At 42.2% G+C, this 22,469-nt stretch overlaps 3 protein-coding genes across 3 annotated transcripts; 2 read left to right on the forward strand and 1 right to left on the reverse strand.

Moving 5' to 3' along the window:
• The first annotated feature begins 3,321 nt into the window (after nt 1-3,321).
• LOC115741234 (glycosylphosphatidylinositol anchor attachment 1 protein) lies at nt 3,322-9,516 on the forward strand. Its single transcript, XM_030675035.2, has 6 exons — nt 3,322-3,549; nt 3,663-3,754; nt 3,969-4,068; nt 5,936-6,791; nt 7,024-7,157; nt 8,121-9,516. The coding sequence occupies exons 1-6, from the start codon at nt 3,464-3,466 to the stop codon at nt 8,992-8,994; spliced, it is 2,142 nt and encodes a 713-aa protein (XP_030530895.1). The 5' UTR covers nt 3,322-3,463; the 3' UTR covers nt 8,995-9,516.
• A 2,204-nt stretch (nt 9,517-11,720) lies between these two features.
• Nucleotides 11,721-13,651, forward strand: LOC115741296 (F-box/LRR-repeat protein 20). Its single transcript, XM_030675136.2, has one exon. It carries the CDS (start codon nt 11,916-11,918, stop codon nt 13,344-13,346), a length of 1,431 nt encoding a protein of 476 aa, XP_030530996.1. The 5' UTR covers nt 11,721-11,915; the 3' UTR covers nt 13,347-13,651.
• Nucleotides 13,652-21,146: 7,495 nt separating this feature from the next.
• On the reverse strand, nt 21,147-22,079 carry LOC115741272 (cyclin-dependent protein kinase inhibitor SMR6-like). Its single transcript, XM_030675090.2, has one exon. It carries the CDS (start codon nt 21,685-21,687, stop codon nt 21,346-21,348), a length of 342 nt encoding a protein of 113 aa, XP_030530950.1. The 5' UTR covers nt 21,688-22,079; the 3' UTR covers nt 21,147-21,345.
• Nucleotides 22,080-22,469: the final 390 nt, after the last annotated feature.

The following is a 22,469-nucleotide window of genomic DNA, read 5'->3' on the forward strand; positions in this document are numbered from 1 at the left end:
AAGGATAGGTTCCGCTTCCCATCTTGCTGCCTCTCATAGATGATGCTGGCTTTCCATGGATTTTCCAGCATGTTTCCTTAGTATGTCGGGGCCTATTACGGTGATCACACCGCACACGAGGCTTCTCATCTATCCTGCGTGTAGTAGAACTCAACTTGCCAACATTTGCTTGGGAACCAACCAAAGCCGAGGCATCAGAATGCCCTCCAGAAGAGGCTTTTGCTTCGGTATTAGATTTACCAAGCATGACACTCCTCCGACTTTCTTCTCTTCTAACTTCAGAATATACTTCACCAATAGGTGGGAAGGGTCGTCTACCAAGTATCTTTCCTCTAACTTCATCAAATTCATTACGAAGGCCCGCAAGAAACTTAAAAATACGATCAGCCTCGGTTACCTCTTTACAGTGCTGGAAAGCTTCAACGGACCGCCACTCATAATTGTTGAAGAGATCAAGATCCCGCCACGACCTTCTTAAGACATTGAAATACTTTGTGACCGTATCGTCTCCTTGCTGAATCTCACCGAGCCGCAACTTTAGCTCATAGATTTGGGATTGGTTCCCCAAATCGGAATACATTTGATTTACGCTATCCCACAATTCCTTAGTGGTAGGAAAGCACATATAATTGGCTCCAATTTCTTCCTCCATAGAATTCACCAGCCACGTCATCACCGTTGAATTCTCAGCATCCCAAACAACCCAAGTCGGGTCTGTTTTTGCTGATTCGGTTTTATCCCCAGTCAAATATCCCATCTTCCCTCTCCCTCGGATATACATCCGAACGGACTATGACCACCGAAGAAAATTATCACCATTCAGCTTGATCGTAGTGATCCGAATTGGGTGAGATTCGGCGTGTGTCGGAGTTTTTTCCGAAGATTGCATTTTGCTAGGAGTAGGAATACTTTCCGAGGTTTTATCGGACATGGTGAATATAAGGTAGAAACAAAGAGCGCAAGACTAACGAAGGTTTGCCGGAGTTTCGAGCTCTGATACCATGAAGATGTAAGTGAGGAAATATATTTTTCCTTACTTTTCCAAAAGGTTACAGACTCCTTCTTATATGAGTTATGTACAAGGTCATAAAAGGAAGTATACAACGAAAAAGGAAATAGACAACTATTCCTCATAATTAGGCTAATCTAATATTCTCACAATCTCTGCGAATATAACAGCTAACTAATAGGACTAATAGGACAACTATCAAATACAAGAAATCAATTAGTGATACAAGAAATCAATTAAGGACTAATTAGACAGCTTGCTGATTTTGGGAATAAAATCTCGGCCGTTTCAACAATTATTAATAACCTGAAATTATACCCACGTTCGTCGTGAAGTTTTTTTTACTTCAAAAACCTTGCAAATTATGTCAATTATGGTACATTTATCTTGAAATTTTCTTGTAAACTAAAAAATCTCAAATTTGTCACTATGTGACACATTTACCCATCAATGCACGACCGTATGATTTTTTAGCCAAAACAACACGTTTTTCTTTCACTCAAGCTGTGTGGGAATCGTGTCAATACCATTTGCCATCCGCCATCTATTTAAACAGATTTTTAATGGTGCTCATTGACGAAATCTTAACGAATGACATAGTTTTAGATTTTTTATGGCTTTTTTCTTTTTATGTGTTCATTACATCTTTTTAGCGAGGTACGTGATATTAGGCTAATGATTCTTGCCTTTCTCTTAAAATCGTATCGGCACGTGATCCATTCATGTGAAATTTAGATCTAACCTAACACTTCAATTAATCATATCACAACTTCTAAAATCAAATACGTTGTATCGAGCAAGCGACATGCACAGCATGTTTATTCTACGAGCTTTTGTATAAACATGTAAATATATACGTAGACATGCCTAAACGTGTTATGTTAACACTGACCACTTGTTCCGAACCAAACAAGAAGTACATGTTAAGAGGTTTATTTGAAAAAATAACATTCTTGGTGGCGTTTATACTATTATTCATAATTCAAAGTCGTCTCTCTATTATTTTTAATGGTCCGTGTACTTTTCAAAATACTTCACCGTGGGTCCTTTGTTAGTTCACTTGACCCAATTGCTGAGTTGAACGCCGCAAATACGCGTCGTATCTTGCCCACGATCTATATAGGCCGAGGAGTACAAACACCTCGCGATTGGGGCAACCCGCAACCATCACGAGGTGGTGGCTTGTCCTCGAAATATTATATATAAGATATAAAGTGCGTTTGGTTTGATATTGGAGGAAAGTCTTCTAAAAAATGTAAAGGACTTTAGGTGAAAGGGGTTTTTTTTTTAAATGCAAATCATATATGATAAAATGTAATTTAAAAACACATTGAAAAATTACTTTGACTTAAACACCGTTTAAAAAGAATTACGGTTGTAAAGGACTTTTATTGACTTTTTTCTTTTAAATCTAATACATTGAGCCAAACCTAGTTGAGGCCAGCCGCCGAAGGACTAGATTTGATTGCCGGCAACCTCGCATGAAGTGAGGCGCCAATGGAGGATGTGGCCTAAGGCTCGAAAGGCAATGACATACCCTAGCCAGCAACCATCAGAGCCGATTCTTCCCAAGCAACAATGGACTCCACGGGATGACCATCCGTCATATTCCTAATAACAACTCGAATTACAACGTATTTACCGCTAATGCATTTTTCTTTTATCAAATCTCAAGGGCATGGTCTGACGACGAGGATCATATTTTATCATGGTGTCAGATCCCAATTTTTTATGGATTCTTTCTTAGTTGGCCCAGAAAACATATGTTCTATAACAAAAACTACTTTGTATGAATGGGGGAATTACCTTCGTTCTTTGATCTGCAGAATAATCCCTCCTTGGATTTCTACCTGGTTAAATTCTATCTCTTTCTTGAGAAATTGTGGTCAACCCCGACTAGACGACCCGGGCTTGAAGAAGGGGATGGCCCGCGGGGAGCGGTCGATGTGGCTCGGCACTTAAAAGAGAAATTCTCGCCCAAGCCCAAGCCCAAGCCCAAGCCCACGCCCAAGCCCATGAAATGCAATCGCAGATGCCGATTTACGTGGAAGTCGATGTGGCACGAGACTCGAAGGTCAAATTCTTGCCTGAACCAATGTGCACATAAGCCAGGAACCCAGACAAGAATTTGCCTTGGCTCAAACCACCCGAGCATGCCTATACGAAGAGGATTATTCGGTGCCCTCGATCTGTGTGGGCCTATTTCACGTCCACCGCCAGCTAGCCCTATGGCCCATTTTCCCCGGCCCATCGAGCCCAAATCCATCGACCCGTCTTTCTCATGCCGCTCTCGCTGCTCCTCTCTTCGCCTCCTTCGTCTTCGCCATCTTTGCTACTTCGCAGTCAGCGAGCAGTGGAGCCACTCCCCAATCACCATTAAAAGATCAGATCACCGTTCAATCGGACGTGCTTCCGATCGCCACCACCGGCCTCCGGTAACCTCCGCTTCCGATCATGGCGGAGTCGGAGACCTCGAAAGCGAAGCCCCGACCGATTGTCCGATTGGGGACTCTGCTCATATCTCACAGCGTCTTCGTCAGGTACCCCCCACCAGCGCTCGGTCTTGATTATCTGCTCGTCGTTACTTGTGCGAGTCTTTGCTTGCGACTCGAGCGCGAGCTCATGCGGCTTCGACCTTTTTTGGATTTCGCAGTGTTGTTTGCTGTGTTTCTGGTGTTTTGGCTCTGCTTTTGCTGCCGATTCTCGCCAAGAACACCTACATATCAGAAAATGCCCTCATGCCAGGTCAATACTCGGTTCTTTCTTTGTGAATTTGATCGACTGAAGCTTTAGATTGGCGTCTTCGTTTTACACTGTCTTCTTCTTCCTTTTGACCTCCTCCTATAAGGGTTGATGTAAGATGCAGCACTACATTTCTCTTCATCGTGCAATTAGCAAATGGGTCGCTCTAACTGAGAAGAACTCTTGTGAGCACGTTTTTATTTGTATTGTTCTGTAGGTTCTGCGAGCCCGATGCTCTCAAATCAGGACGCGTCTGATGCGAATAGATTGGTGAACGATTTGAGTGAATTGAGCTCGAAATCAAACAATGCAGGCATGTACGTGCTTCCCTCACACCTAGCTTCTGTTTTTTTTTTTTTATTTGGTTGAATCCTAGCTTCTGTTTTTGAGAGGTCTTTTGAATCATTTTGCTCGAGGCCTTGTGAACGAGTCGTGCTACATTTGCGTGCTTGTATGGAGTGTTCTCATAAAAAAAGAGTTCTGGCCTTGATACTGAAGATAGATACGCGAATCTTTATTTACAATGCTACGGATGTGGGCTTTGCTTCTCTTTCTGCACTCATGAATGTTTTAAAAACTATTGTCAGAGAGCAAAAGCAAGGTGGCCTCTGTGCACCTTATGCTGCTTGAGCTCGTATGTTTCTAGGATATAGGTGAGACTCAAGATAAGTGATGAAACGAAGCAGTGTCACCAACAGTCTACTGAGACCTCGAGAGCACGATATTCAGGAAGGAAAATTGATGTGAAGGGAAATTTTTTAGATAGTGTTGATCGATTAAGGAAAAATTTCAGACCAGATAGATCTACGACAAAATAGTCCTGTTTTAAGAGGTATTGAGAGATACCCCTATTAGTATGTTCATTTTGATATAACTTTGAAATATAAGTATCTTTTTAATTAAAGAATGCAAAAATAACAGACAAAAACAATTTTTAAAGGACTCACGTAAGCTTCTACATACTGTATCCTGACAAATTAAGCATTATTATTATCTGCGGCTTGTTACAATGAATAATATGATACCTTCATTAGTACTACTGATACTATTCTTTATTCTGATTTTTATCATTTTATGATATGAGGTGATAAAAAGCGCATTGCACCTTGAAAGTACTGTGCTAGAGAAATTTCGCATATTTTTTCCTCAAATTTGTCAAATAAAGGTGCTTAATTCTCTTGAGATCAGTAAAAAATAGAGAATTGAGTAAAATCATTTTCAATGGACAAAAAGATTTTTTCTTCTTTGATTTTACATTTTAAAGTTTAATACCAAAATTATGTTTATGAGTTGTCAAAATAACCAGACCTGCTTATCTTCAAGAATTTTACAACTTATTTTAACTTTTGCGGGTACAGAGAGAGAGATGGTGCCAAACTTGCTAAATGGGGGCTGAGCGGAAATGTTGAGGAGAGAGAATGGTAGGTTAGTTGTAAAGTGGAGAGAGAGAAGTTAAAGGTCAGACCCGGGGGGGGTTGGTTGTTGTTTGGTGGTTGTTCAAAAGTGTGATGGGGTGGCCAACTTTTACTTGAGACGGCCCATCAACCATCACTGCATGGGGCTTTTAAGAAAAATTTGGCACCCCCTTGGGCCCTTCCCTAAGCCTATCCTCTTTGGTCCTTGTTGATTTTAGAGCGGCTATGGAATTCTTCCATTGATCTGTCCACATCTTTTGTTGTTTTGTGCGTTTTCTTTTCGTTTTTATCTCTCCTGTTCTTGCACATTGTTAATGTACTAGATCTATATCATTAATCAATAAATTCCTCACTCGTCAGAAAAGAAAGAAAATTAAGTCCGTGCGAAATAGTATAAAAAGGATCCAGTTACCACATTTCCTATGGATTTCTATGTTTGGTATGTTGCTTTGTAAGAGTGAAATAATAAGGTTTTCTTCCCATCATCACTTGGTTGTCATGCAAGTTTCTGCAGTTTCTAGTTTTAATTTTTTTCTTATTAAGATTGTTCAATTGCTATAATATATTGCTAATTATTATAGCTATAATTGTTCCTTACAATCTCTGATTTCTGATTTTTTCTTCATCTTCATCTTTCTTGGTTTGTATTGATAACCCAAATGAAACTTCAAACTGGTCCTTTCCTGAAGACAAATGAAAGGGAAAATACAGGGTTTTGAATATAAACCAGTTGCTAATTTTTGGCTGATTATATTGTTGCTTTACGCAGAGTGCAGAGATTGGTAGGGCGATACATATCCAACTTGGGTGCAGAAGTTGGTTATCATCAGTTCCATCCTGACTTGAGTCGGTTTCATCCACTGCACTTCTTTTCTGTCCCTGATACCGGAATTGTTCAGGAAAACATTAATTGCTCTTGCCATGGTGTCAATGTTATTGGAATAGTTAGAGCCCCCCGAGGTGATGGGAAAGAAGCTATTGTCCTGGTGACACCATATAATTATACAAATTCTGGTCTGGCCGATCATTTATCTCTGGGAGTTGCATATTCCGTGTTTTCCCTGCTCAGTCAGGTCACATGGCTGGCCAAAGATGTTATTTGGCTTATTGCCGATTCACAGTGTGGGGAGTATGCTTCAGTTGCTGCATGGTTAAGAGATTACCACTCACCCGCATTTAGTGGTTTTGGTGCTGATAATGCCCATACATGTGATGTTATTGCAACGCATCATGATGTGAAGGAGAATGTGGCCATGGATATGAGCTCGCCTGATAGTTTCAGACGTGCTGGAACAATGGCTGCTGCCTTGGTTGTGAAGGTTGTGGATAGGAATGAGCCATTTGAGGACAGCCTAGGTGTCTATGCTGAAGCATCAAATGGCCAGATGCCAAACCTTGACCTCATCAATATCGTGAACTATCTAGCTGTGCATAGGCAGGGCTTGCGTGTTAAAGTGAGGAAATTGTTTTCTTTGCTTGACACCAAATGGCTCAGTTTTTTAGCTGAAATACTGGAGTCATTGGGTTCGATTGCCAGAAGATTAAACCCTCAATGGAAATTTGGTATCCCTGCTGCTGATTATGTTGATGGTACTGCCACACTACTCGGTTCATTATATTATCAGGTATCTATCTTCATGGTTGTTCAAATGCTCTCTTTGCATTTCTTCCCATTAGTACCTTACTACTTACTTTGTGGTCGTGTCAAGTGGAGACGTTTCTGAATTTATGCTATGAGAGTAAGGAAACATCATGGTATCATTCGTGGAAAGGCCTATTCTATTGCAAGATTTTCTCAAGATGATTTCAAACATGATGAACTTAAGATATTCATGATTGTTTGTGACGTATCTGTAGGCATTAGGTGTTCCTACGGGACCCCACGGCGCTTTTCGTGACTACCAAGTCGATGCTGTCACCCTGGAATTTTCACCAAGACATTATTCTATTAGTAAAGGCCACACCGAGGATTTTATTTTGCGAGGTGGCCGGTCAGTATCTTCTATATCTCTTTATTTTTGCAATTTTAAAGACTGTTAAAAGATCTCTCTCTGAAGGTTAATGTTTGAAGCCCTTCCTAGAATGAGGATTGTCTTGCTGCCTTCACAATTTATAAATTATTAGAAACTTGCGCTTAATTTGGGTGTTCCGACGGAGAACTCTCTTGCATGCTTTGTGGCCCTATATGTGACAGTGCGCATGCATGTGCATTGCAAGATGAGGGTGAAGAGGTTTAAAAGTTCACTTTTGATTTTCTAATGAAGTTTCTAAGATAACTCTTAGGAAATTTGGGGCTTGCTTCTTTGATCAAGTCCTCAGCAGCAAAAGAACGCCAAACTAGGGCACTATTATTCCGCAATACTAGTATATATGGCAGAATTATCTTCCGTAAGCTTAGAGTTGTTGACATCTATTCGAAGAAGTAAATTTTACATTTTAGTGGGCAATTATTGGTATTTGAGAAGCTTTGTGCTCGGTTTTTGAGGTCCTGTTAGAATCAAACTAGTAGTGGATAGCAAGTCTCCTTTTCAGCTTGTCTATATGGTTGGATTTAGGAAAGTAAAATGAATGGACCTAGGAAAAATTGAGTAGTGTCCTGAGGTGGAGAGGCAAGAGGAATGCAAAATTTGCACTTTTCTTCTATGATAACCTTTACTTTTTATGAAATGTGCATAAGGCAAAGGATGATAAAGTCTGTTCAGAAAATTGACTTCCCTTCACATCAATTTCTTTCCACGTGCCTCCAAGCATATCAAATAAAAACTAATTTCCTTATTCTTGGTTTCTCCATCTCTGCCATTCCGTCCACTTCCTTTCTCACTTAATTTACTGAACAAAGTTCGCAAGACATATCATCATATTTTTGTGCATGTAAATTGCTATTGCGAAATTCATAGATGAAGAGGTACATCAATTTCTTAGTTCACTGAAAGTTCTCGATTTGCTCGATCCAGGTTGATTGAAGGAGTTGTCCGTTCTGTAAATAACCTTCTGGAGAAGTTTCACCAGTCATTTTTTCTGTATCTTTTGACATCTCCTAGTAAGTTTGTGTCGGTAGGAGTCTACATGATTGCTTTTGCACTCCTTGTTGCACCGCTTCCAGTCGCAGCAGCTTCCCTTTATGCTAAAGCAAATCGCTTGGATACAAGTCTGGATGATGCCAAAAGTTTTTCTCCTCCAACTGCCACAGTCAATGAGCTTGTTATCAGTGCAGGGTCATGGAGATGGATAAGTGCAGTAAAAAAGGTGCTTATTGTACACTTGTGGGGTACTACTGTTGCATTGCTTCCATACTTTATAAGTCAGACACCTAGTTTGACCCCAGTAACAAAATTAGCAGTCTGGGGCATTTTGTCATTAGTCTGCCTCCTATTTCCATATTTTTTTCTGGGGTCTCCATTTGCTGGTGTCAGTGGTACTGAAGGGTATAAACATGAGTGGGCGCTTTTGAAATCGGCAACTATTTCAGCTGCATTCATTGGCCTTTGCCTGATGTCGGTTATCAATTTTGCCATGGCGGAATTTGGCGCATTACTGATGGTTCCTATGTGTTTGATGGTTCAACCCTTGAAGCTTGACCTTAGAGCAGGGACTTTGCAGAATCTTGCAAGGGCTGCTATTAATTTGGTCTTGGCATTTATTGGCTTTCCTCCTGCTACCTATTACATATTGAAAAGCACATTCGGCAGTTTCGATGGCATCAATATTGAAAATTTCTGGTGCTGGGTTGAGTCCCTCTGGAGTTGGAACAGCGCGACATACCTTTTCCTTGGTATGGTTCACTTACCATGCTGGCTCCTATGCGCGCAAATATTACTTCGTTCGTGATTGCATTTGGCAAAATATTCTCATGCCTTTATCAGTTGGACATGGTATTTAGGAGGGCGAGGCAATCGACATCTGTGTTTGTGTTCAAGTTCTAACTCTTGATCAAGCTGACTTGTTTTGAAGCTACAAGAAGGTCAAGTTCTCATGAGCAGAAAGATTTTCCTGTGAGACGCCCCATTTATTATGTCATTATTGAAGACCTTCTTTGGGGCAAGTGTGAGTTGTGTGGACAATGAGATTTTGCACCAATTTGATCTGCAACAGTTGTGCCGTGGGGTCAATCATCCAATCAACAGGGAACTTCAACAACAGTTAGACCATCATAACCGCACTTCATTTGTATGCCTTTTCCACTGCAAATCTCATTAGAATGTGATCTGTATTTTTGTCTTTGCTAACTTCTCGAATGAATTCAAGGACATAAAATTCTGACTGTCATTCGGCGATGATATTCAGTATGGTAACGAATATTGATCTGTGACCTGTTTGTATCTTATTGTTAGACATGATGGGTTTCTTTAACTCTTCAATTCATCCAACTAGTGTACCGATAGAGTTCTAGATTTGCATTCCGTCTCTCTCTTCCTTTAACCGCGCATGCCTCTACGACATATAGAGGCGTACTTTTATAGGGATGTTGGTGACATGCTTAGTCACGAAAACTAAAGTGGATTGCTGCTGAGACACACCTTTGTCACGAGTTTAACTTAAGATCAAAGGCAATAACTGAAGATGTCTCCATTGCTTGGTGCGGCTGGTAAAATTGGGGTTTTGCTTCTTAATTACTGCTTGGTTTGCCTTTGGGGGGACCTCGGTTAACTTCCTTAAACTTTGCTGAATTGATGTGGAAGGGAGACGTGTGATGTTAACCAGCCTCCTCGCTGACGCGGCGTGTGCTCTTCCTCCGACGGGGAAAATGAAAGAAGGGAAAAAGAGGATGCCTCCCCTGCAACTAAAATAAGTTGGAAAAAGGTTAGGCAGAATCTTCATGCAGTGACTTGCCTTCTCTTTTTGTTTTTCCACACTCGGATGTTCATGCACCTTTGGGCTTTAACCAATAGACAATTTGAGTGCCTGTCCTGTCGCTGTCATCAACATTTGAAAATGTCTTTGTAAATCCATTCACTGTTTAGTAGATCTCTCGCGCTTTGCGGAAAAAATAAAATAAATAGTTTAAAAAATAATTTTTTATATCGCTTAAAATAATTAATCATGAAAAAATATTTTTGTTATAATAAGTCTAAATATTTTCGTGGACGATGAAAATATTTTCACTCATTCATTTTTATATGCGATATAAACGTTCGACATGAAGATAATATTTTCTAAAATACTCATTTTTCGCGAAACAAACAGAATTTTGATGCCCATTAGTTTTCCGAGATTTGTTTCTCATAATTTCGGTATGATCGCTGTTTTATTTCTTCTTTCTTTCCCAATTTGTGCATGCGTGTAACGCACATACTATTTAGACGCCACATTTTTCTCACTTTTCTTGTTGGTGCTCCTTCTCAAAAGGACCGTAATATAAGAGAATTCAACACGCTGATCGAATATCTTTCACACAATCAAATAAACAAATTCGATTTCTTAATGAAATCAACACGTGCATAAACACCCAGGAACGCTTGAAATAGATTCTTAAAATCGAACCCGTCAATTGGGGAACCCCGGCAAATTTGCAGTGAATCTTATCGAATTTAATTACAGATCTTGAGATTACGCACAAAAGACCGATTATCGGAATTTAATTACAAATCTCGCGATTATGAGCATAGATTTAAGGTCGTTTTCTGTATCAAAAAGCGTCACATGGACAGGTCCCTGTCTCCTCCTGCCCTTTTTTCTCTTCGCAGTTCCTTGTCCTATTCCAAACATAGTTACAACCAGAAAAAAAAAAAAGACGGGGGCGAAAATGCAAAAAATTAAATAAGAAAAAACAAATAATAATCACCATAAATTTGAGGTTGGGTTTTCCTTCTAGGCACTTGCGGTTCCTTTTTGCTTTCCGGAAAGATCAAAGAACGGTCGTGGCAAATTGGCAAACAAGCACTTGGCCTTGGCAAATTAGACGGCAAAAAGGAGCATTCTGGCAATTGGAGATTCCTTCCACCCGCTAAGTCGGCGCGTGCACTTATGGCGGATGGAGCAGAGGAAAAAACACTGTCCAACTGCCCCCCCCCACCGCCGCAACCCCCTCCGTCCAAATCAAGTTAATGAGCTCAGGATTAATCTCTCGGCGAGCTTTAAATGAACCGAAATCGAAATCGAACGATGGCAACAAACTTTCCGCTCGGGCGTCCCAAAAATGCCGAAGGCGTGACCGCTATTCAATCTTTAGATTCGTCGGATGACGTGCGTTCACTCAATACTAAATTTTGTTGGGTATCCGATGAAGGAAAAAAGAATTTTCGCCGCCGATGCATCCGCCCCGCCCGGCGATTCGGAGCTCAATTTATTAAGGAAGGTTAGAAGAAAAGCGAGGCTAAATCAGCCAATAATAAAAATATTCTGCGATAGCGTTTAAAGATGAGAGATGAAGATCCAGAAGAAGAAAGACACCTCAATGTCAACCGAAGCTTCAAGTCATCACCAATCCTCCAAAAAAAAAAAAAAAGAGATAAAAAGAAAGGCAAAGTTCTCAACTTTCAATGTAGAAAACAAAATTTAATTTCGCGGTGGACGTTTCTCCGGTTCACAATTTCTTTTTTTTTTTGGCTATCTCTTCAATCCAAATTCCATCTCTCTCTTGCCTGTCCTCCATCTCACCTAATCAATCTCTCTCTCTCTCTCTCTCTACAGGGACCAGAAGCAGGGGAGAAGATTCTTGGAGCAGCCTCGAAATTCTTTTCTTGAAACAGAGGAACCAACTGAAGAAGCAGCAGAGAGAGAGAGAGGTGAGAGAGCGGAGTCACGGGAACATGGACAACGTTTTGTGCGATGAGCTTCTCCAAGAAATCTTCATCCGTCTACCGCCGTCGTCGCAACCGGCGCCGTCTTCTTCCGTGCCTCTGGTCTCCAAGCGGTGGCTCCGCCTCTACCGCGAGTCCAGGACCGCCCTCTCTCTCCGCCTCGCCCCGAGCGCCACCCTCATCCCCGCCCTCTCCTCCCTCCTCTCCAACTACCCCTCGGTCTCCTCCCTGTCTCTCGTCCTCTCCTCCGACCCTTCCTCCCGGACCTTCTCCGACAACCTCCTCCTCTTGCTCTGCTCTCACTGCGCGCGGCTCAGGACCCTCAAGTTCTTGGCCGGGCCGGTCTCCGATTTCTCTCTGCTCTCTCTCTCGAGAACCTGCACCCACATGACCCACCTCACCGTTTCTCTCTCGAGGCCACTGGGTTTCAATTGGGTCGTCAGTTTGTCTTCTCTGAAGGAGCTCTCGGTGCTGGTCTCGTCTGGGGATTGCGCGGAGGGTGAGTTTCGGGGAAACAGTGATTACGGGGTTCTTGAAAGTGTGGAGCTTGAGGCTGAATTAGGGCTTGAGAGCCTCTGCTTGTCTGGGGTTTGTCGTGATGACTGGGGAGTTAGTTGGCTATGGAGGAGCTGCAAGAAGCTGAGGAAATTGCAGTTGAAGGGCTGCGAAGGGATTGGCGATGGAGGGTCTTATGCATCATTTGGTAGGTGCTTGAAGGGTCTTCAAGAAGTTGAGCTTAGGACTTGTAGGAGCATAGTGGATGGTGTTCTTGTGAAATTGGCTGAGAATTGTGAGTCATTGAGTTCTCTCTTGCTCTACGACGGCGGTAGCAGAGACAGCCTTCTTCATTTCATAAGCAATTGCCGGTGCGATCTGCGGAAGCTTGATCTCCGCCTGCCTCTCGACTTCAAGAATGATCATCTTTTTGCTCTGTCTCTGAATTGTAGGAATATGTCGAGTCTCAGGCTTCAAAGCTGTTGCTTGGTCACTGGTGATGGCCTAAGGACTTTTGGGATTGCAATGAATGGTGGTCTCCAAGAATTGGCATTGATAAACTGTGATGTGGTGGAGAGGGAGCCAGGCTTGCTTGCCACATTGGGACAACACTTGGGGCAGCTGAGGAAACTGGACCTGTCCTACAATGAGATGCTGCCTGATAAGGAATTGATCGCGATGCTCGCTTCGTGCTCCCAACTGATCGGTCTGAGGCTGAGAGGGTGTAAAGGGCTCACGGACCCAGCCATCGTTTCGATTTGCAGGAGGTGCAAGCTTCTTGAGAGCGTTGACCTCGTGCAATGTTGCGGGATCGGAGAGAAGGCCGTGGAGTCGTTGGTACTCAACTCTCCTCGGCTGAGGCAGTTGCAGGTCGAAGAAAGCAAGTTCTCCGATGCCGCGAGAACACGGGCGTCCCATAAATTCATCGAGGTCGTGGCGGCCTGATCAATCACCAAACCATGTAGGTACCTGTAATTTATGTGTTATATTGCTGGAAGTACGTGAAACCTAGCACAAAAAGTCACCAAACCAGCTCTCTTTCTGGCTTCAATAAGCAGGGAGCAGCTATTCAGTCTGCTAAAATTGATTCCTTGTATCGACGATCCATGTGTAAATAAACGAAGATGATTGTTTATTTGTCCTTTCGGGGTCTCGCCTTTTGCGAAGGTCCGGGAATGGATTGAAGTGAAGCTTTCCAGAGTTCACAAGAGTCTTTCGAATATGAGGAGAGGCTCACTTTCCTCCCTACAGATGGAGCGGAGGTTCTTCATCGCGCAAGAATCCTCTGCGTTCATATGACGTGCATTGTGTATGTGTAAAACTTCTTATTATCGTGAAAAAAAGTTTCTTATTATGCTCAGTGTTGTTTCAAATGAAATCCGCAATCTTAAACGGAGATTACTGTCGCAAATTGCAGACCCCCTTCCTGTATTTAAACTATTGCGGACTGAAAAAATGAAGCTTCACGACATAGAATCATGTCACCATAAATCTCCTGAAGTAGGCTTCTGCTATCAGGATTTGTCGACGGTCAGGAGGATCGAGATTGAGATTCGTACTCCAACTTCGGCTGCCTTCCCTTTTTGATCAATCCCGAATGTGAAGAATGCCCTCTGTAGTTGTACTTCCTTCCTCAAAGAAGAGATCTTTAGTTCTGGTAGAGTTACAGGGAAGACATCCTCGTACTTGGGAGCATCATTTGTTGATGCAGGATTCGGTATCGAGGAATTCGTCGAAGTCCCCCTACCCTCGAGATGGGCCTACGCCATCGAACAAGGGTTGGGGTGTCCCGGTTTCGACCTCGGATCGGCCCTTCGATGCTTAACTTGGCAAGAGAAGAGTGTGTCTCGCTCGCGAAGTGTAGGATGCGGAAGAAGAAGCTTATTTGAGCGGTTGAGTCGCTATTTACCGGTGAAGGCGATCGATGCCGTTGGGGTTGGTCGACCAGCGGTGATCTGATCATGACAAGTGGCCGCATGTCGCGACATACGGTGGGTCGGATCGTCCTTAAGCCTTTGGATATTGGCTCTACCCCCGCTTCCCCAAAGGCATAAGTTAGAATCAGAGGTGTTGTCAGAAGGTTAACCGTCGGCGTCGGCGGCGGACAAACTCAAAATGCGGGAAAATCATCAAATAAGTCGTAAAATTATTGCTCGTATTCAGTTCCAAATTTTTTTTATCAATTGAATTCGAAATCTTTTCACATTTTTTTGATCGAGTTCATCCAGCCCTAATTGGCCGGAAATTGATGACATGGACGAAACCGTCCACTAGCCGTCTTATGTGGCATAATCGGCGTTTAGGTGAAAATTTTTAAAAATTTAATATTTTTCACTTTTTTTATGGTTAAGGGCTGGGAGGTGGCTGCCGGCTATCGGCCGAGGCCCGGTGACCTCCATCGACATTGTGATTGTGAGCCCTCGTCGACCGCTAGCAAGAGTCGCATGATTGGGCAAGGGCAATGGGGTCGACGCCGACTACCCCAGCTCTCCGAACAATTTTATCCATTCCAATGTAAATATATACATAACGATCCAACGTGGATTTTGAGATGCATATGGCAAAAAGAAAAGAATAGCCAAGATGATTTATCGCATAAAGAAAGAAGAAGAATTCAAGATATATCTTATTTCATTTATTTCGCAAAAAATGAATGATTTGAAAATATTTTCTTAAAAACGAACGTGTTTATCACTTAACAAATGAATAAACGAAAAATATTTTTATCGTCCACGATATTATTTAGGAATAAAATTGCCGTTGAGAAGAAAAACATTTTCCTTTGATCAATTATTTCAAGTGATACGAGCAATCGGTTTCAAGAAAGTATTTTTCAAATCGTTCATTTTTCGTGAAACAAATGGAGCCTTTGAAAAAAATAACTCTTTGGGGAAAAAAATTTTGGAAAATCGTTTTTTTAGGAAAATGACAATATTTTTCGGTATTTTCTTTGGAACCCAAAACGAGCAGGAAAATATTTTTCGTCCTTTGGTAAAGAAAATCTCATTTGATTTTTAGCATGGTCATGTGGTCGGAAATTGCTGAGGTGGATTGAGACATCCTACCCGGCACAGTCGGCGCTAGCATGGATAGTTATTGTGATTTTAAAACAAGAGAAAATGGATATTTTTATAATAATTTATTTGCTTTTCTTTCCTTTGCGACCGGCCACGGGCGAGACTCGCCAAATCCAAATTGGGTCGGACGGGAACTCGATGTTCTCGGCCTCCTGCATTGCCAGCGTTTCTGGATTGCATTAGCTAAAAACTTTCTCAGATGCAGACGCTTGAGGAGCGTGGTGGGCCTATTTTGACCGGCAAAGCATCTGCAGCCCAAGCCCATGTCGTATTTGATGGGCTGGGCTTTTAACTTTCGCAGCAAGCCCACTGAAAGTGGGCTCCAAGACTAGCTCGATCAGCCGTTTTCGGCTGGTCGGTCCAATAACCGGTCGAAAAAATCTTTACCGGAACCCGATAAATTTATTGCACTACACGAGGCAAAGTCAGTGCATGACTGCATGGGATTCGATTACTGCAAAACCATTGCCAAAACCACAAAAGAAAAAAGATGGACTTTTTTTTTTTTTTGAAAATTAAAGGTCAAATGAGATGACTCCGGAAAGTCAACAGCATCGGATCCGTTGGCATTAACTGTCCGTGTTGTCGCCCGTCAATCAATCCGCGAGCCTTAATTATGACATGCATTGATCCAGCGTCCACCGTCAAAAGCAAGGAAAGATTTTGCCGAAGTCAAAGACATAATTGGGGGTTTGAATATGAACATCGAACGCAAGCGGATTTTCTGTCTTTCGTCCGAAATCATAAAAACGAGAAGAAAAATAGATGTTATCGGAATCCATCAAATCATAAATTCATGAGTATTATGTCTAAGCACATTTATGACTCATTCATTAAATTTAACTAATTCATACAATAACTCAACTCATCATATTTCGGTTAGGAAATGGGCTTATGAGCTATTTTTTGCATGTCTGATATTCGCATATAGTTTGAAATAATGGTTATGCTCGTGTAGGTCAATTCTATGGTTTGATGGGGAAATTGAGCATGACAAGTCGGCCGTGCTCAATCCGACGGTTGACGCCGATCGCAATTTAATCGCACTATCGACAACCAACCACGTAATCCAACGACTAACGATACACCAACACCATTAGAACCCATCGCGCGCTAATCATGCCACATGAGGCAGATGATGTCCACTTCGACGATTTTCAATCTGTCAAAAGATTCATAACTGAATTGACACAATTAAAATGCTTAGTATTGAACCGATAGCCAGCGACGGGTTTAAAACCATTTTGTTAATTCTCTCATCTACACATCCGATCCTCATGCCCATGAGGTTTTTCGCTTTCGTATAAATGTCTATTCGATTACTATGCAAATATGAATTCACAATAACGGACTACGAAGTTGATGTATTTTTCAGCTAATTTATTTTTCCTTTATTTTTAATGATCGGCGGAAATTCAAGTACCTATCCAAGAAAAAAAAGACCACTTCCCGCCAAAAGATTCAAAGAGACCCGTCAAAACCCACGGACACGACCAGAGAGGAGAGGAGACAGACACCGAGTTCGAAACCGCGTTGGAGTCGAAAAGTCCCGAGGCAGGCCGGCCCAACACGGCACAAAAAGCCGATGAGTGATTGGCGTTTCAACCACGGGGAAAATTTTAATTTTAATTTACAATTTTTTTTTTTCTGTCGGGGAGGTGTTTTAAGATAAGAAAGCGTTAATGGCGGAATCTTCGATCATAGGATTCCTCAAACGACGACGAAGAGGCACGTTTTAATGCATTGGATTCTCCTCCCCTCCATCTCCACAATCACCACGCCCGAACCCCAATATATTTCTCCCGTCGTCGTCATCATCTCGTCCTCCATTCCTTTCGTTGTTTGCCCCGAGGGATAACTACGTAAACAATCTATAAACTTTGAATCAATACACGAAACCATTTCCGAATTTTTAATTTGTACGATACGAACCCTATATTTTACGTTAACATGTAATATGTTCGTTGTGATCCTTAAACTTTTGATGCGTATACAATTTAATTTATGGATTATATGAAAATGTCAATGTTGTCCTTCTATTGATTTTAGTTCATAAACATTATTGAGCATTTTCATATAATTTTTTTATCCAAACCGAACATGTACCAAGAGTCAAGGGACCGTGTTGATTAATTTAATAGTCTAGGGACCACACTGCACGTTAGACTAAATTCTAGAGACTGTGTTGCATGTTGTGCCGGATTTCATGGATTCATCCATGTTGTTTTCCCTTCTTGTAATGATTAAACTTTCGCTACAATATTAACCCCCTAATTAATTGGATTGATTCTTTGCTTTGGCCAACCATTTGAGGCACATAAACGTCTCTTTGAACTCCGCGTTTCTTGCGGAAAATATGAACAATTCAAAAAGTATTTCTCTAAGGATGATCGCTTGCATCTACTCAAAGTAATTAATCAACGAAGTAGATTTTCATTATCGACGATAATTTATGTCTAATTCCTTTCATTATTTGCCTCAAGGGATAATTACATAAACAATGTCTAAACTTTGAATCAATACACGATATGATCTCCGAATTTTTAATTTATACGATACAAACCCTAAATTTTACGTTAATGCGTAATATGTTCATTGTGATTCCTAGACTTTTGGTACATATTCAATTTGATTTATGGATTATTTGAAAATGCCAATACTATCCTTCTATTGATTTTAGTTCATAAATATTATTGAGCATTTTCATATAGTTTTTGATCCAAACCGAACTTGTACCAAGAGTCAAGGGACCACGTCGAATAATTTAATAGTCTAGGGATCACACTGCACGCTAGACTAAATTCTAGGGATTGTGTTGCATGTTGGGCCGGATTTCATGGATTCATCCATGTTGTTTTCTCTTCTTGCAATGATTAGACTTTCGCTACAATATTAACCCCCTAATTAATTGGATTGATTCTTTGCTTTGGCCAACCATTTCAGGCATGTAAATGTCTTTTTGGGCTTCATTTGTCTTGTGAAAAATATGAACGATTCGAAAGGTATTTTGCCGAAAGTGATCAATCACATCTACTCCAAATAATTAGTCAACGAAATAGGTTTTTATTATCGATAATAATTCATGTCTGATTCGTTTTGTAAGCGATGCAAGCCTATCGCTTTCTTTAATACGTTTTTCGGAATCATTCATTTTTTTTCACGAAACAAACGCTTTGTCGGATGTCTGTCGAGCTCGTTACGGAGAATGTTTCGATCGCGTAAACACCGAGCTCGCTAGGAGATAATTTGGAAGCTTTTGATTAAATGTATTTCCTAAGTAAAATGTGATCGTGTTCTTTAATAGATCGTTTCGATAAGGTAGGCGGCGCGGATATCTTATGTCTAGACATTAATTAAGCCCTTTAAATATGCGGTTTGTTCTTTTGGGTCCAGGATAAGAACATTGTCTTAAGGGACCACTTAATAATTTAAGTGAGATTCCCTCAATTATTTCCTTACATTCGGGGAATTTTTTTATGAGATTAACTCAATAATGTTAGCGGGATTAGCCAATAGTATGCCTTCAGATTAGCGTGGTTATCTTACAATATGCCTTACGCACCTGGTAATGAACTCACGGACATGGGGAAATCCGAGGTGGCGAGAGACATTGCAATACGATCTTCATATTTTAAGTGGTGCGTCCAATTAATGAAACGATTAGATTGTTGTAATGAGAATAAAATATTACAAGACATGCCCTTGCCCCCTCACCGTGGGTATATTAGGCTTCGTTTGCTTTGTGCAATAACGACAACTTGCGTCGCTTATAAAAAAGTTGAACGAACGAAATCCATTTTTTTATACATAAATTACTGTCAATAATGAAAATATTTTTTCTTTATTAATATTTCAAACGATGTAAGCGATCATTTTCAAGAAAATCATATCCAAATCAAAAAACATACGACTCAAAGAGCCCTTGAAATTTAAACAAGCAAAGAGCTTTTACCAGCACGTACTTTCGCAAAAGGTCTCTCTAATCCCCATAAAGCTCGGCCCCCATGATCCAAAGACAACCTTATTCTCCAACTTTTTTGTTTTTTTTAAAACCATTGGCAAGAGCTTGAATGTCTAGGCACGTGACGGGGCATGCCTTAGGTCTTATCCACAACCACAGCCGCATCGATTTTGTCATGCAAATACCAAAGATTTCGCCATTGGAAAATATTATTTTAATTGGATGCTTCGGAAAAAATAATCGCCGCTTGAAACTTATTTCTGTTACGCACGAGATTGATCAATCTGTAATACATCGAAATTTCAAGGTCGGGAGAATTTTTCGAAGGATGATTATCTCATCGAGAGATAAGGGAAAACGACCGAAAATTCGAAGGACGATCGAGGAGGATCGGTGGGGAAATTATTTTTTGGCGGGTAAATATGAATTACCAAGCGAACAGTAAAAAAGAAAAGAAAAGGCGAAAAAGAAGAAGGGGAAAATGCCTCTAAACCCCACATAGGATTCTTTCGCGATGAGAATTCAGAAGCGCATTACGGGGGGACTTTGGGCTCGACACGGCACAAGGAGGTTTCAAGCCGAAGGTGGGGACATAGACAAGACCAAAAGTCCTTCAACTCGGTACTTTAAGCTTAAGGTTAAAGTCCTTTGAAGAGTCATCTCTCTCTCTCTTTACATCCGTGCGTCACCTCAGCCATGGAGAAAGATTTCCCATTTGTCTCCTGGTCAAACGGTACCGGACAGCCGACTCGCGTTGCAGAACAAATTTGCAGTTGGTGGACCGGTGTGTTGGCTCGGTAGACCAGCAGAACAGAGCCATGGAATCAAGATTTCCCCTTTGCTTTTCGTGCTCGATCTAGCTTCGAATGGTCCGAAACAGCTGAACGGATCGACGAATCATCCATCGTGCCGCCTCCTCGGCTGCTATCTCGATCTGAATTATCCATCGTTCCGCCTCCTTGGGTGTTATCTCGATCTGCACGTCTGGATTCGTTGAGAAAAAGATGCAGAGATTCGGGATTTCTCTCGCGGATAATTACCCTCGGCCCTCTGAGTTTAATCGAGTTCGAGTAGCTTTGGAATGTAGGTACGCGGGAGTCTGGTAGGATACGCAACATCTTTATGATGCCCACTTACCGAATGTGACTTCATTATGGTCGAGCAAATGGGTCGGAATCTCACTTCGAGTGTCTCGCTGAGTTGAATTCAAACGGTGGCTCGGCTTGCAGGATGCCCAATAATTTCCTCACGAATGATGAGTATGGGAGCAGAGCAGACCAGGGAGCAGGCATCAGACAGAAGAAACCAAAAGACGAGGCTAAATTAATTGCAAGCTTTAAAGAGCAAAAGCAAGAGACACCTGAGCCGTGCCGTGAACAGGAAAGAAAAACCCCTAAAAATGCAACATGCCAAAATAATAATCCAAAATTTGCCCGCCGACCCCCCCACCCCAACAAAAAAGAAAAGAAAAAGTTGCCACGTTGTTCCTGATCGATGAAGACGAAATGGGCAGATGAGACGATAAGATACGCTTATGTCACTCGAGTACCCTCTTCAAAAAGAAAAAATAAAATGAGACAAGTTCGACATGACAGGTAAAACCTCATCATCTCCAAATTGTGCAGTGAGATTCCGAGCGCAAGGTTGGTAAAAACCACGAACAGGTCCTTAAAGAGAGCCAAAAGAAGCAAAAACTAGGCCAGGATGTGAAGAAAACAGAGCACTTGGAGTCGCACACGGACTCAACTACAACATTCATTTCGTTGGGATTTCATATTCTTTATACATCAATCCTAATCCTACTCCTATCCATGAAAAAAACCTAAAAAAGAAGACGAGCAAAAACAGAGCAAAGCCTATCCTAAACAAGTCCATCTAAAACTGTAAACTACGCTCTAGCCTACAGTCACTTGGCTCTCTCCACATGGCGCTTGAACACAGTTTCCAAATCCGGAGGGTTGAAGAACTCCCTCGCGCCGGTCAGCATGTGACAACTCGAGGAAGGCGGCCTCCTCTTCCGCGGCGCGGGCGGGCACGGAAGTTTCTCCGGTATCCTCGCCTCCCTGGCCGTCGGGGTCGTCGACCGCGCCGCGTCCGCGTCGGCCTCGTCGCCCTCGCCGCCGTCCCTCGACCTCGCCTTCGTGCTTATCGGCTTCATCGCCTTGACCACGGCGCCAGAGACGACCCACTTCTTGATTTCCGATTCCGATGAGCCACTGTCCACTTGCGGCTTCTTCGAAACCCCCATCTCGCGCCCGGAAACAGGAAAAAGACGGAAACTTTGGGCCCTGAACCGGTGCCAAAGCCTGGCTCTTTTCGCCGTTGGGTCGACGGAATCGAGAAGAACGAGGACAGAACAGTAGTGGGCGACGGAGAACGAAGACGAAAGGAAGGATCTTCGCTCGGAGGAGACGGGTTGAATGGAGTAAGGAGATAGATACTCGGGTTGAAAATCGAAATTTGAGAAAAAAGACCGAACTTTTTATATTGAATAGAAGAGGAGGAAGCTCTCGAAGCCCAAATACGACCTTAGTAGACTTTAGAGAGAGAGAGAGAGAATTGAAGAGGCGGCTGCCCGGGAACTTACGGGGCTGCTAAATTTTGGCGCCAAAATTTCTGTGGTTAACCTATCAACGGCTCTATTTCCCGCTATCTTTTCGGGTTTTTCCTTTTATTTTATTTTTTGTTCCTTCTTTTCTTTTCTGGGATCCTTAATCGAGGATCTTTTCAAACATCAATTATGGGCGAATCTGTAGTACCGCTTGGGTTTTGCTGTTTTGCCATTTCTTATGTTTCCGGAAAGCGACCAATCGGCGCCGTACGTGGGGATGTTGCCGAAGCGAGCTCGCTTTCCCAGCGGATCATGGGCCGGCCCGGTAAGGGGGCTTTTGGGCTGTGGTTGGGCGGCCCGATCCAACGACGCGCCGCCACGTTAGAACCGTCACCAGCCCGGCGACGGCGGATGAGTTGGCATCGATAGGCTGTCCGATGATATGGAACCGTCGTGACGAACCTGATGGTTTTCCGCAG

Source organism: Rhodamnia argentea, chromosome 8, assembly GCF_020921035.1.
Source record: "Rhodamnia argentea isolate NSW1041297 chromosome 8, ASM2092103v1, whole genome shotgun sequence".
Lineage (NCBI taxonomy): Eukaryota > Viridiplantae > Streptophyta > Magnoliopsida > Myrtales > Myrtaceae > Rhodamnia > Rhodamnia argentea.